At 44.1% G+C, this 13,946-nt stretch overlaps 1 protein-coding gene across 3 annotated transcripts; it reads left to right on the top strand.

The window, feature by feature from the left end:
* Nucleotides 1–860: 860 nt before the first annotated feature.
* flad1 (flavin adenine dinucleotide synthetase 1) lies at nt 861–11,388 on the top strand. 3 transcript variants are annotated; one of them, XM_030370905.1, is made up of 10 exons: nt 861–947; nt 1,779–1,958; nt 2,993–3,370; nt 3,700–3,813; nt 6,413–6,680; nt 8,266–8,413; nt 9,788–9,886; nt 10,392–10,581; nt 10,803–10,876; nt 10,994–11,388. In XM_030370905.1, exons 2-10 carry the CDS (start codon nt 1,779–1,781, stop codon nt 11,127–11,129), a joined length of 1,587 nt encoding a protein of 528 aa, XP_030226765.1. In that variant the 5' UTR covers nt 861–947; the 3' UTR covers nt 11,130–11,388. The 3 variants fall into 3 exon arrangements, with proteins under 3 accessions (XP_030226765.1, XP_030226764.1, XP_030226766.1); XM_030370904.1 differs by having other exon boundaries at nt 898–969; XM_030370906.1 differs by lacking the exon at nt 10,994–11,388 and having other exon boundaries at nt 898–969; nt 10,803–10,880.
* Nucleotides 11,389–13,946: the final 2,558 nt, after the last annotated feature.

Genomic DNA, 13,946 nt, shown 5'->3' with positions numbered 1-13,946 from the left:
ATAAGTAGAGAAACTAAAACAGTGGTAATAAGTAATAATAAATAATGAGGTTTAGTAAAGTGTAAAGTGGTTCTTGTGCAAAAATGCTGTGCAAATTACAGAAAAATATGTATTTAAATAGTCTGTCTTTCCCCGGCGCAAGAGTGTAAATGACAGGCTCCTACGACACTACCGAGAACACATGGGCAATAGTATAGAGGGGTTGTTGAGAGTGGTATAGTGTGTGACAGAGGGTCTCAAGACGTTTTAGGGCTGATTATGGTTAAGGGTCAACAAGTGTTTCACATGGCAGGGGAAATTGTGTTGGCCCAGTGAAAATGATGGTTCTTACTGTCCTATAGACTACCAGTAGCATACAAGAGTTGTGAGTGGACACCAATGGACCAGTTACCGGGAGACATAATGTACTCTGTTGCCAGTGTGTATTCGTTAAATGACACACATTACCTGCATCGAGTCAAGGACACACTTCCCCGGCCATCTGTCATGTGACCAGCAGAGGCAGCCTTGTTACATTATGCCATTATTTAGACTGAGAGAAGAAGAGCTGTCTGAGCATCCAGGAAGCGTCTGTATCCGTTCAGGCGGTTTTACCTGGGTTTTACGAGCATGCCAACCATCGGCAGCAATACCGTTTAACAATATGTGCAGTCTCTTAGAAACGCATGAACACATGTTCATCACACATGATGTTCCCAGAAGGATGGAGCGGCTAGCGCGCTTCTGCGGAGCTCGGGGGCGGGACTACGTCCGGAACCGCCTCCATGGGGTAGTACGGCGTCTGTGATTGGGCAGTGCCGCTGGTCCTGATCGAGGCGGTGGTTACGTCCGGACCAGCCCCGATGGGGTAGTACGGCGCATAGTACGGCGTCTGTGATTGGGCGGTGCTGCTGCTGTTCCCTGATTGAGGCGGTGCTTACGCAAGGACGACAGATGCGGTCCAAGGGGTAAGCTGTGGAAAACATTTAGGTACTTAAGCTTGAATTGATTGCGACAACAGTATGTATTGTGGTCAATTGTATTCGTTATTGAGAGCGATGGCTTAACGTACAGTCATCCGTAGATTGTTGCATGGTCTGCTAAACACAGAAGTCGCAGTTACTGCACTTGTAAGGCAGCCGAACAGGTTAAACTGTGTCACTTTACTTGAAGAAGTAACTGCCGTCTACCTTTTTGTTTCCTTTGCTAAATCAGATTCTCCGTCATACGATTAAGTCGTGCCTTGCCTCTTTCAGAAGAAAACGAATGCAAGTCATTTGTTGATGTGCAATGTAGTCCATTTCCTTATCTTTTGGTGATAGTAGCCAAGCCTTACGCTTGCGATTCTGTCCCCTCCTTCCTCCTTGCACGCAAACTATTCAACATAAGAGTTCACACGTCTTCCAGCTAATTCCCTTCTACGATCCTTTTGCCTTCCTCGCTGCCTCACGTTACAACAGTGAACATCCATCAGGCCACATAAGGGGATAACCTCTAATGTGAACCATTTCATGCATAGTATACATAGTATAATGTAAACCAACATGACCTAGTTATCTATAGCCAGGCTGGATGAATAGTAACCAACGCTAATCAAAGGTCGATATCCGGTTTGAACCTCTTTCACCAATAACGGGACCAATAAAGCAGGGAAATACAGAAAATACAAAATAAAGAAAAGTGTGAGTGTTTGAGTCACAAAAAACTAATTAGAGGTTTAAGGTCTATTTGTTACTGGTTATTTGTTTGTTACTCCTTATTTTGGAGGCTGTATCATTCTTGTGCCTTCCTACCACTAGATGCTGGCATTTGCCAAGCTGAGCAGAGCAGCGGTTCGCACGAGGAGAGTAGCAGCTCAGCTCACCAAGGCAACCATGGCAGACAGTCCCAAGGAAACCCGTCCGTACTCGACAGCAAAGACAGACGAAGATGAATCCAACACTGCTGCTATCCTCATCATCGGGGACGAAATACTTAAGGTGAGATGATGCACAAGCTATTAAGTATTTAGCAGACACTATTATGATACAATTCACATGTGAGCAGAGTGAGGTTAGAAAACTGCCATTTCTCCATTATTCTCTAATGGATAAATGGCATGACTCGGTTTGAGGTGGCACAACAGACCCCCTGGCTGGGATCTGCGTTTCCATTACAACAGGGCACCCCGAAAAGTAGTTCTTTAAGTAGTCAATGAAAGATATTTTTTTAGCCTACTGTCAAATTTGATTGAATCTTGGTTTGTTTCGGACAGAGAGAACACAAAGAATTATATCCACAATGATGAATTCAGTTTGACGTTCAATAGGCCTTCTCCTTTTTTTAAACTAATCTCATAGTTAAGTGAGAACCGATTCATTTCAGATAAAACTAGATTACACATGGACAGTGTTGCACAAATATTTTCCTTAGTGCCAAATGACAAAATTACCTTGATATTGGGGAACTAACCATGTTGAATATCAATAACAGCGATCTAATAGTGTGACATATTGTCCAATGCCCAGTCTTTAGACCAAGACTTATCAGAAATAAGTCTCTTGTTTTTCAACAGGCTATTTTGTTTGGCAAGCGAATATCGTCACACTTAAACCGCTGATGCGCTTCTATAAAAACCTTGATTAGCCTTTTAATAAGGTTTATATAGTAATAAGAATGTAAGATGCCTCAGACACAACAACGCACAACATTGTATTAAAGGTCTGTATTATTACAATTTGAGAGACAACTTCTCGCTCCAAACAGCAAGAAGGGCTGACATCACCTCTACCTGCTGGGAGGTGGGTCGGGCGCGTTTCACCCAGTAATGAATACGCAAATCAATGCGTCATGGTTTGACTGACCAAAGTGGCCATGGAAAAGGGCCCATATTTTGCAATGATGGTAGATGGGCTAATGGACTTTGAACCAAAAACCTTTAGGCTGGGAGACCCTTATTTTTTATTTATGTAGTTGTCTATTGGTTATTATTGGCAGTACTGAGATGATCTGCATTTTACTCCCATCATTCCAGGGCCACACAGTGGACACCAACAGCGCCTTCCTGACGCGAGCGCTGCGGAGGCTGGGGGTGTCTGTGCGGCGCATCACCGTGGTTCCGGACGTCCAGGAGGTCATCGCCAAGGAGGTGGCCCTCCTCTCCCCCCAGTATACCCACCTGCTGACCTCGGGAGGCATAGGCCCCACCCATGACGACGTGACGTTTGAGAGCGTCGCCATGGCGTTCCAGGAAGAGGTCGTTCTCCACCCGGAGCTGGCGAGGCTGGTGGAGGAGTTCTTCGGTAAGGTGGACAAGGAGAGTGGTGCTACGAAGCTGGCAATGGTGCCTCACTCTGCCAAGCTCAACTACGGAGTGGACCCCCAAACCAGACAGCCTCTCCGCTATCCTCTCGTGAGTTCCCTGCTCTGACTCAACATACTTTGTGTGTGATCGCAATCATCGCACAATAACAATCAATATTAACTAACCCCTGTTCTAGTAAAATACCCTGATACCAATTCTTAAATTGATGATGTTCTGAAGCCTTTATTAATCCACTAATGTTTTGCTAGATACATTGAAACATGTAATTGCCTGTCATTTTTAATGATTTAGTTACTTTTTTGAACTGTACATTTATGAAACAATAACTCTCTGATAAGTTGGAATTGTCGTGCATCACAACCCTCACAATGTTGTGTAAGGAAGTAGGGATGATCTCACTGTGATGTCCTCCACAGGTCAGTGTGCGTAACGTGTACATCTTTCCTGGCATCCCCTCTCTGTTGGAAAGAGCCTTCAGCGGAGTGGAGCACCTGTTTGCCGGCTCAGGAACCAGATTTCACACCCGAGAGGTACCTCCATTGACCACTTAGTAGGGGTGGGAAAAATATCGATACAGGGATATATCGTCGCCCAAAATATCGATATTTTAATAAATAAAACAAGGCACTCTAAACTGATTTCCCTGCTCTTCGAGGTGGCGCTCAACACATGAAGGAAGGAAACTTGAATGGAAGTTAAAGATTCCATGGCATGAAAATTGTCACTTTATGAGGTTTTCTAACCGTAATATGAGTTCCCCTAGCCTGCCTATGGTCCCCCAGTAGCTATAAATGGCGTTAGGTGTAAAACGAGCACTAGCTATCCTGCTCTGCCTTTGAAAAAACAATGCTCAGACGCGCCTGTTACCCCCCCCTTTTCTCTGCTTTGCCCAATGAGCTACGACCGTGCAAGCGCCATGTGTGTGTGTGAATACACACACTGTAACACAAGTGTACAGTTCATTGTTATTTAGATAACCGTTCTGCTGTTGGTGTTATGGCGCATAACACGTCGGGTTCTCTGACGTCTCTGGTATTTCCACAACGAGACTCATAGTGGGGGTTATCTCAGCCATGGTTGAGAAGGAATTGGGGGAAATTAACTTTGGCTTTGACTCCCCGAAGTACATGAACCGCGATATGGAGGAGAAAGAGATTGTTGCCGGCGATTGTCTCCCGCTGGAGCCCTGCTGCCCGCTGCCGAGGGACCACCCCCACCGCTGCTGAGGCGGTGGTGTCAACAATCGAAGGCAACAATCCCTTTCTCCTCCATTTCGTGGTTCAGTCTACTTTAGATTGTTGAGGAAGTGGAAGAACCAGAGACGTCAGAGAACCCGACGCAGTCATTCGAGATTCATAATATCGTCTGGAGGCGCACACAGCTTTTAGCTGTGATTTGATAATATATATTATATGATATAGGTATCTATGTATAATATGATATTATTTAGATATAGAGCTCCAGGACTCCCACCGGAGCACCCGGAGTGTTCTAGAATATTTACAGAACATGGCTAAAGGTTGTGTGCGCCTTGCGATGTATCCACTGTAAACAGTGGATATATTTTGCATTAAAGCTACATTTGCATTAAAGCTAACATTTGCATTAAAGCTACAGACACTCGTAGTGGATATAATTCTGCACCATGGCTGAATTTCGGGAATGTCTTCAAATACTGTTGTAGGGGCCCACTAATATCTATATTAAAGGATCCATAAAGTAGCAAGCCATGGGACCTTTAACTAGCCAAAGACGAGTAACTGAAAACTCAGTTTGGACCATGAATAAAGACTAAGGCCCCGTCCACACAAAGCCGATTTCATGGCGAAACCGCAAAGGTCTTGTACGGTTCGGCCTTCCGTCCACACGAAGCCGGCGAATCCGCTGACCGAAACCGTAAACTTCTGAAACCACCCTCGGAGGTGGTTTCAAATCTATCCGGTTTCGTTTTGGATTCACGTGGACGCCTGAAACCGACTGAAACCGTAAACCGCACTTTACCTTTTTACAGTAATCTTGTATTCCTCATTAGGCATATATCGTGATGGATCGTTGTAAGATTGTCTAACAATATATTGATTATTGCAGAATCGCTGTATCGTGATACTATTGGTATCGCGGGCCATGCATCGTGTATCGTATCGTATCGGGAGGTACCCTGTGAATCACTTAGTAGTACTTACAAGCATCCTCTAAGGGGAGCCACACCCCAATCCCACCTCTACATTGTACATGAGATGACCCCCTGTCTAAGTTAAACACATCATACCCTTTTCACCTAGTAATAGGGTTGGGAAAAATAATCGATACTTCGATGCATCGTAATTCGCTAGAACGATTCTGTCTCGATGCAGATAAATTAATAATAAAATCTATATATATTCAAATATTCCCTTATGAATAAGCAATATTGAGTTAATAATATATTAATTCATATGCAATCCTTCTCTGCCTTAATGGCAGGTGTTGGTAAAGCTGACACATAAAATACTACACGTAACTCATATAATGGACTACCAAACCCAAATACTGGCCGAGCCATTTATGTACCCGCACCGGCAGCCCTGCCCCGGAATCAATAGGAAGTAGGGATCGACCGATACAGATTTTTTAGGGCCGATACGATACCGATATTTTTTCATCAGCCTTAGCCGATACGGCGATACGCCGTAACCGATATTTAGAGCCGATATTTAGAGCCGATATTGCTTTTGCTCCCTCAATCATAAAAATTACACTGATAACAAATGTTACAAGTCTCAATTTAAAAAAAGGAACATTTATTGAACTTCAATATAAAAAACAATATTTAACAAATAGTAAAAACAGGTGAGGTAGAACAAGTAAGAATAAGTAGATCAACAATATTTAACAAATCGTAAGAACAGGTGAGGTAGAACAAGTAAAAAAAAAAAAAAAAACGGCGAAAAAATATCGGCGAAAATCAGCCGCGTATCGGCCGATACACGTAAAAAACGTGAATATCGGCCGATAGTATCGGCCGACCGATATATCGGTCGATCCCTAATAGAAAGTTCTCAAAGGGTGGGTACGGGGGCTTGGTCCTCCTCCCAGCCTCTACTCCAGGCCCTGTGTGTGAGCCTCCAGGTAACCGTGTTTCTGTGTCAGGTATTTGTGGACGCGGACGAGGTCGACATCGCCCCCGCGCTGAGCAGACTGCAGGCGGACTGGGGCCGCAGGGTGGCCCTGGGCTCCTACCCCGACTGGCTGAGCAACTACCATCGGGTCAGGCTGGTCCTGGACTCCAACAGCCAGGAGGGGGTGGACCAAGCCCGGGTGCAGCTGCTGGAGGTGCTGCCCAAGGGCAGTGTGGTGCCATTGGTGAGCGACCCAGTGGCCATCGCCACCGCCGAGGTCTACATGCTGGCCCATAGTGGTGAGAATGGCAACCAGTCCCAACACTGGAGACCAGTTTGAACAGCTGTTCGAACAAAGGAGAGAAGTGGCAGGGTTGACTGGATGATAGGGCTGTAATGATATGCGACTCAAAACCGAAATCGCGACACTCAGAGCCACAAACCTGTCTCGTGGTGTGAGAAGGCAGAAGCGCGACACGCCGTTTCTAACTGCCATTATCCTTCCAGTCCAGATCCAGCCACCTGATATGAGCTATTAGTGCCAAGTTTCCGTTGTCCGGTATAATGTCGGACATTAAATGTCAGACAAAATTGTATCTCTCCGGTCTAATTGTCGGGTTTAAGTTTGCTAATAATCTGTCCGAATAATAGTCTGCTGACACCGCTCCTCTTATCGATGCCGTAAGTCTGCGACAAGGTGCCCTCACTGTGATGACAGCGCTCCGTGGCTACAGAGGATTGCATTTCTCCACAGCCTGTGAAGTCCTCATATGCGATATGAACGACATTTATCCAGAGTGGGCCAAGCGCGCAGAAATACCCTGTGTGATCCCTGTCTCTAGTGTTTTGTGTGCTTTGACTGGCAGTTGGTCTGCTTATAGGTCAGAATGAAGCGGCCACCGGTTATTGACAGGCTGAGTACTTTATTCGTACACAGTACCGGACTCGTTAGTTTCTTCACTAGACTGACACACACACACGCGCTACCGCTCGCTCTCCTTACTCGTCAACTCACTCGCTGACGCGCTCACACACACTCACACACTTCCATTCTCGCACACACACATAAGCTACTCGTAACACTATGCCTCATTATTGCGAATCAGACGTTCATGTATTTTCCCATCTATTTGAAAGTTAGGCTATTCAACATGTTGCATTCTATAAGGCCTGATTATGTCATTAGTTAAGCTACATAGCCTAATAATAGGAAGATATTTGACTGGCATATCATCAAAATGTCTGGAAAACTAAACCTATGTAGGTCACTTTGACCGGCACAGTTTATTTCTAGCGGGAACGCTAGAAATTAGTTAGTGCTACCAACCGATTCAAATTACTATTATTTATTTGACATTAATATTTTTAAATACGTAAGCCTAAACCACAAAACTAGTTGAGGATTTTTTTGCCTACCTGCAAGCATCCTCCAACTGTTTTTGGTTATTTATTTATTCATTTTGCTATACTTTAATATTATTCTTTCTGTTCAAATCTGTTCAGTGTTCCAAATTATTTGTTATTAAATGTTACATTAAGTTAATTGTTAATAGTGTTGTTTAAATAAACTGATTTTTAAATTAAAAAAATTGTGGGATGTATCGAACCGTGGGTCAAACCGAATCGTGAGTTGGTGTATCGTTACGGCCTTACTGGATGACCTTACAATTCTACTTGGTATGTTAATTCAGTACAAAACAGAGTATTGGGAATATTGATTAGGATTACTGTACAGTTTATTATCCAAATATATGTATTTTAAAATGTATACTCATGGATATTCAAAGAAGCATACTCCGTCATCGCAACCTTTGTTGACACATTTAGTATTTGATGAAAAGAGCAATAACTTCCTGTGGTTATGTTCATGTTGTGCTCCTAAAGGAACGCCGCTCGGGGATAAAGTGTTGACTGCTTTGAAGACGATGGAGGCGGCGCTGGATCAGTACACCGCGGAGGAGATCTGCGTGGGCTTCAACGGAGGGAAGGACTGCACAGCCCTGCTGCACCTCTACTATGCTGCTCTGAGACGGTAACGTAGAGGGAGACCGGGGAGAATGGGTTCAATAAAGGCTATCACTAGTGAGGCAGACTGGAGAGGAGCGTGTGTGTGTTTTAACAAAGGGGAGAGTTAGGGGCCTTAAGTACTTACTACCAATCAGTCAGAGACATGAATGCTGTGGGCACAGAGGGAAAAATCAAGTCTACTCCTCGCCATTTCCTGAAACCAGTAATTGATATTAAGGCGTTGAAAGTGGGTCTTGCAGACATGAACGGTAAATTTGTGGATCAGAAACAGATTCTTACTTCCATCGCCCATTTAGGTGTCAAAATATATGGTTTATGTAAACTGTTATTGGTGAGAATTAGGCATTAGAATGCTGAACACATTGCAACAATTTTATTTCTCTGTACTTGGGGCCAGACGCGGTGAGGTTCAGTCGATTCATGTCAACATCCAGTGATAAATAATTGGCTTCAACTTAGTTTCTCTGAGCTTATAAGCTATATTTTAAAACCGGATCACCGACAAAGAGCACCTCGGCATGGAGTGATCTTCTACAAGCACTAAATGTATAAAGACGTAAGACGCGTTGACGTGGTTGGCCGGGAATACTACAGGGATTCACTAGTTGATTATCCGCCTCTGAAACCCAGCCGTGTATTAATAATAAGATTGCTGCTAGAGCAAGCGCCTCACTGTTGCTAATTAACAGGTGAGGAGAGGACACGGTGTTAATAGGTTGCACTTGTTTTTGCCTCGCTGCCGACAGCAGAGACGAGTCTACGTACATTAAATAAGGTTGTTAGCCTTTACTCTTTGTGAGTAGCGATGACTGCCGTGCAGCACAGGTACTTTACAGTCTCCATATCAGGCGGATACTTAGCTGGCGAGACAACATTAGCCACCCCTTATTACATGAATGGTTGGCTTCCTAATCAGCTGCAATCCATCACACCCCACTTCCAGTGTTCTCAGACCGCCACAAGCATCAACGCTCACTGACACAGCTAGCCCCCGGTAGGGGGATGGCTAGCATTCTGTGTTGACTGATACTTCACAAAAGTGTACCAGCCAAAAGATAGCGGGAGAGTTACTTGTTTTCAAACTTTACTAGTAATGAGGCTGTGCGTCTATGGTAGTTGCCCTTGGTAGTAGTAGTAGGCTTATTCGGTGGTTGTGTGAATAACAATGATGCAAAAGTTGGCGCGACTGTAGGGCTTTTTATGGATTTGAGAAACCCAGCTACAAGGAAGTCCCAGAGTAAAAGACACCACCTCCAGTTAATACGGCTTTTTCCAACTTGTTTACATTTATTCAGTAGACACTGGAAGGAATCTTTTTTTAATATGTGTCTCCCTCTCTCCTCTGTTCTCCTGTGTTTGTCTCACCCTCCCCCCTCAGGAAGTTTCCGGATGGTAAAGACAAGCTGAATGCTCTGTACATACGCGTGGTGTCTCCGTTCCCAGAGATGGAGAGGTTCCTTCAGGACACAATCAAGAGGTCAGACTCTTCTCTTTAAAGAGGATTCATGAAGCGTCACCAATGATTACTCAAATATCAGTATAGCGGCCATGAGTATTGCTACATCGTTGGTGTGAGGGTAAAGCAGGATTTAGTTACTACGCAACAAATAGCTGGAATAAACTCCCAGAGGATTTAAGACTTGCCCCAACTCTGAGCACCTTTAAAACAAGATTGAAGACTTTTATGTTTGCTATAGCTTTCTGCTAAATTTTAAATACATTGCATTTTCTAAAAAAGCTTTTTTAACTTTGCCTTTATTTTCTATTTTAATACTAAAATGCCTTTTTAACTTTCTATTTTTTGCATATGTTTTTCTTTTACTTACCTATTATTTTATTTAATGGTATGACAATGTTTATATGTGAAGCACTTTGAGTCTGCCTTGTGTATGAAAAGTGCTATATAAATAAAGTTGCCTTGCCTTGCCTAAAGTGGATCCTATATGGTCTTTGATGAATTGAACGGAAGCGATGTCCCCCAGGTACGACCTGGAGCTGTTCTCGGTGGAGGGCAGCATTCGCCAGGCACTCAGTGAGGTGCAGGAGAGGAGGCCAGCCCTCAAGGCGGTCCTCATGGGGACCAGGAGGACTGACCCCTACTCACACACCCTCTCTGCCATGTGTCCCACCGACCCGGGCTGGCCCGACTACATGAGGGTCAACCCGCTACTGGTGAGACGCCTGCACACACAACATACATAACTTACTGTTTACTATTCTGATTATACTATTATGAACCGTACCTGGTATTAATGAGCAGGTGGGGGTTCAGAGACTGAAACGCCCTACGCCCTAGCCACTACATGGTCCTACCCCATACTTTAGTAATGTTAATGGTTCACTGCTCATCCTATGTGGTCTTGTGACATGTGTTTCCTTGGTGCTCACCTCAGGACTGGACGTACCATGACATCTGGTCTTTCTTGAGGACGCTGTATGTTCCCTACTGCGTCCTCTACGACAAAGGGTGAGAACCGGCCACAATGTCAACTTGTCCGGCAATGACATTTCGTCCCTCCCTCTTTATGTGGCCCTTTGTCTCACTCTCCTGATTGGCTGTGAACCCATGCCCGTCCCCCAACAGGTACACGTCATTGGGCAGCATGGATAACACCTCTCGGAACAAGTCCCTGCAGAGTGTGGACGCGAGGGGCGTGACCCGCTACAGGCCGGCCTACCTGCTGGAGAACGAGGAAGAGGAGCGCAACTGCAGGGCCTGATGCCTGGGCCTCAGACCTCTGGGGTCGGTTCTCACCTCACCTGCCGTCTGATGTAGGGCAGGGGGAGGGGGAGGGAGGAAATTACTGAAGGATTCAACTGTTCAAGATGCAACTACTGTCTGGCGTGTGCTTATGTGTGTGTGTGTGTGTGTGTGCGCGCGCCCTTGTTCAATTCCATGTGTATACCTTGTTGTATTTCAGTGTAAACTAATGGCTCCATCCATGTGTTCAATAAAATATGACATGTTTCATCCTTCTGCTTCGAATGTATCGACCCATTTATTGCAAGTACTAAGATATATACGTGCCGTCAATGTTGTAAATAGGCTCCCCAACGCTTAATAATTGCAATACTATTCAAAATGTGTAATGGTGCAATGAGCAGTGTTAACCTCCAGGGAGCGTTGTTCTCCCGTTTTCCATTAAGGACCGTGAGTACAATGAATTACGTTCTCTGTTTTCAAACATGATTCAATCCACAAGTGATCGATTTCCTCTCTTCCTACTACTAGGGGATTAGTCACTGGCCTGCTGCAGAGATCGATGAGGGCCGATCTAATAAACCGGTGACTCGTGCATGGTGCGCTAGCAATACAATCACCCACACGCAAGTGTCCAAACTGGAGGCAGATACAAGACTGAATAATACCAGTACCACCGGTGTATTTAAATAAAACGGTATGCAAGAAAACATATTTAGCGCTCCGATCAGTTTCATATTTTACTGTATTATAATTGTTTGTATTTATTTGCATTATGGGAGTGGTTTTGGGGAATCGTTTATTTTTCAGTCAGAAAACCAAACTGGCCACCTAATAGTAGCACTAACTTCAGACTGCTGACTTTATTGCCTACATTCTCTCTCACAAACATACAAACACACACACACACACACACACACACACACACACACACACACACACAAACAAACATACACACCTTTTTACTGCGGTCTGCTGTCTTTAAGACCTTTCGCGGACAGACAACCTCGTGCAAACGGTAAAAAAAGATATAGCCTAAGGCCTGCACGTGCAGTGACTTTGCAATGCTCCCCCTTGATACACAAGGATCACTACAGGAGGCCATGGCCGGTCATGGGGGAAAAAGTGGAAAGAGAAAAGCTTTCCACTCATGATTCAGTGGGCTTATTTAGCAAACATAATTGAACATAAAACATCATTGGACAAACTTACAATGGAAAACTGGACTGAATGCACAAGACCACTATTTTTTAAATAATAACCTCCCATAAGCCTATATTTACTGAACAACTTTCATAATAGACAATTATTTCAGATAAAATCCAATGCACCTGCAGTAGTCACGGGTAGGACAGGTTGAAGCCACTGGTCTATATGTCACGAACAGAGAGCGATGGTCCTTAATGTCACCTGGTCTTGCGGCAGACTCTTATTGACTAACCCATTGCTCATCCTGCTCATCCTTTTATGTATTCCTGATTTGAAGTAGACTAGTAGGCCTAATGTTGTGGAGACTTCAATAACCCATAGGGCTACTCATTCCATTGCACACGTTTTGCAATTCATGCAAGGTTTCTTTGTAATTTGAGAACAATCAATTCACAAGCCAGATAGATAATGAGGAGTCAGTGTGACACTTCTGAACCGCAACGTGCTAAACACATACAAAAAACTTTTCGAACACGGAAAATATTCCCACTTGCCATTACATTCCCAAACACGTCTTCTTTGGTGAATGTCGTTTTTCTTTCAAAAGCGATTGTCCGAGTTGGAGCGGTGTAACGCTGGGCCTGATGCGGCATGAGACAGCACTCTGCCGGTCCCGGGGGGCCGGGAGGGGCCCCAGCAGAGGACAGAGCGGACGCCGGGGCGTCAGAGGTCATCTGGAGAGAAGGAAGAACAAGCACTGAGTCGATGCAAATTTCTAAGCAGCAAGCAGAACGCAGGAAATTAGATGTTCTGTATCAAATTGTTTTGCACCAGCAAGGAAATGAAAGCGAGAGAAGAAAGGAGCAGTTGGTCTGAGCCCGGCCCCGGCCCCTGGCCCCCGGCCCCGGGTAATGCTGTGGGACTGGAGGTCATCCCTGTCTTCTTGCCATGAATGACTGTCTTAAATGACTGTGTCATTGTCTTATGTCTTTTTTTTTATCATCCGCTGGTCCTTGATATCAAAACATGGATATCAAAAGCGATTTATATTAATTTAGGTTAATAATGATTATGTATGGACGCTGTTGAAAATGGGAGGACATGATGAATACAAGTCAAATAAATAATACAAAATCGGACTTTCAACAGACTTTGCTGTTGAAAGATGATCAGTGAAGATAACATCCACAGCGTGGATAGTGATGGTCAATTAATAGGTAATATTGTGGCAGGTAGGAAATCCCAGACTTCAAGTCAAAATTAGGACTTTATTCTGTGGGTTTCAATGATATAAATAAGTATTCAGTATTCAAATAAAACAGTATTCAAATAAAATGATATGATTCTTGAAAACTCTACAAGATAGAAGAGATATGCTAAACATATCATATTACTTTATGCATAGCAAGCTGCTAAGGTTGTAATGCTTTCAAAGAACACAGCCCCAGGTGAACAGCTAAATATAAACCTTGTTTTAATTGTTCGCAAAGAGAACAGATATGGATGTTCCTGCTGTTTGTGGTACAGGATATGAAGGGCACATATAAATGCCCTGAGTAGAACCATATGTCTTTATAAACCCAATGTACATGTTGGCTTTGGAAAATACTGAGAGACTTTCAAATGCTTAGAAAGTTCCAGCAAGCATATCATCTCAGTCCCATACTCTTCAAATACTTGGAATATA

Source organism: Gadus morhua, chromosome 11 (genome assembly GCF_902167405.1).
Source record: "Gadus morhua chromosome 11, gadMor3.0, whole genome shotgun sequence".
Taxonomy (NCBI): Eukaryota; Metazoa; Chordata; class Actinopteri; order Gadiformes; family Gadidae; genus Gadus; species Gadus morhua.
Note: the sequence above shows the minus strand (reverse complement) of the source record. Positions and strands in the feature narration are given on the sequence as shown.

Coding starts and splice junctions, on each gene's coding strand:
- flad1 (XM_030370905.1), top strand. CDS start 1,779: ATGCTGGCATTTGCCAAGCTGAGCAGAGCAGCGGTTCGCACGAGGAGA. Junction 3,371..3,699: donor AGCCTCTCCGCTATCCTCTC/GTGAGTTCCCTG, acceptor TGTCCTCCACAG/GTCAGTGTGCGTAACGTGTA. Junction 9,887..10,391: donor CTTCAGGACACAATCAAGAG/GTCAGACTCTTC, acceptor GATGTCCCCCAG/GTACGACCTGGAGCTGTTCT.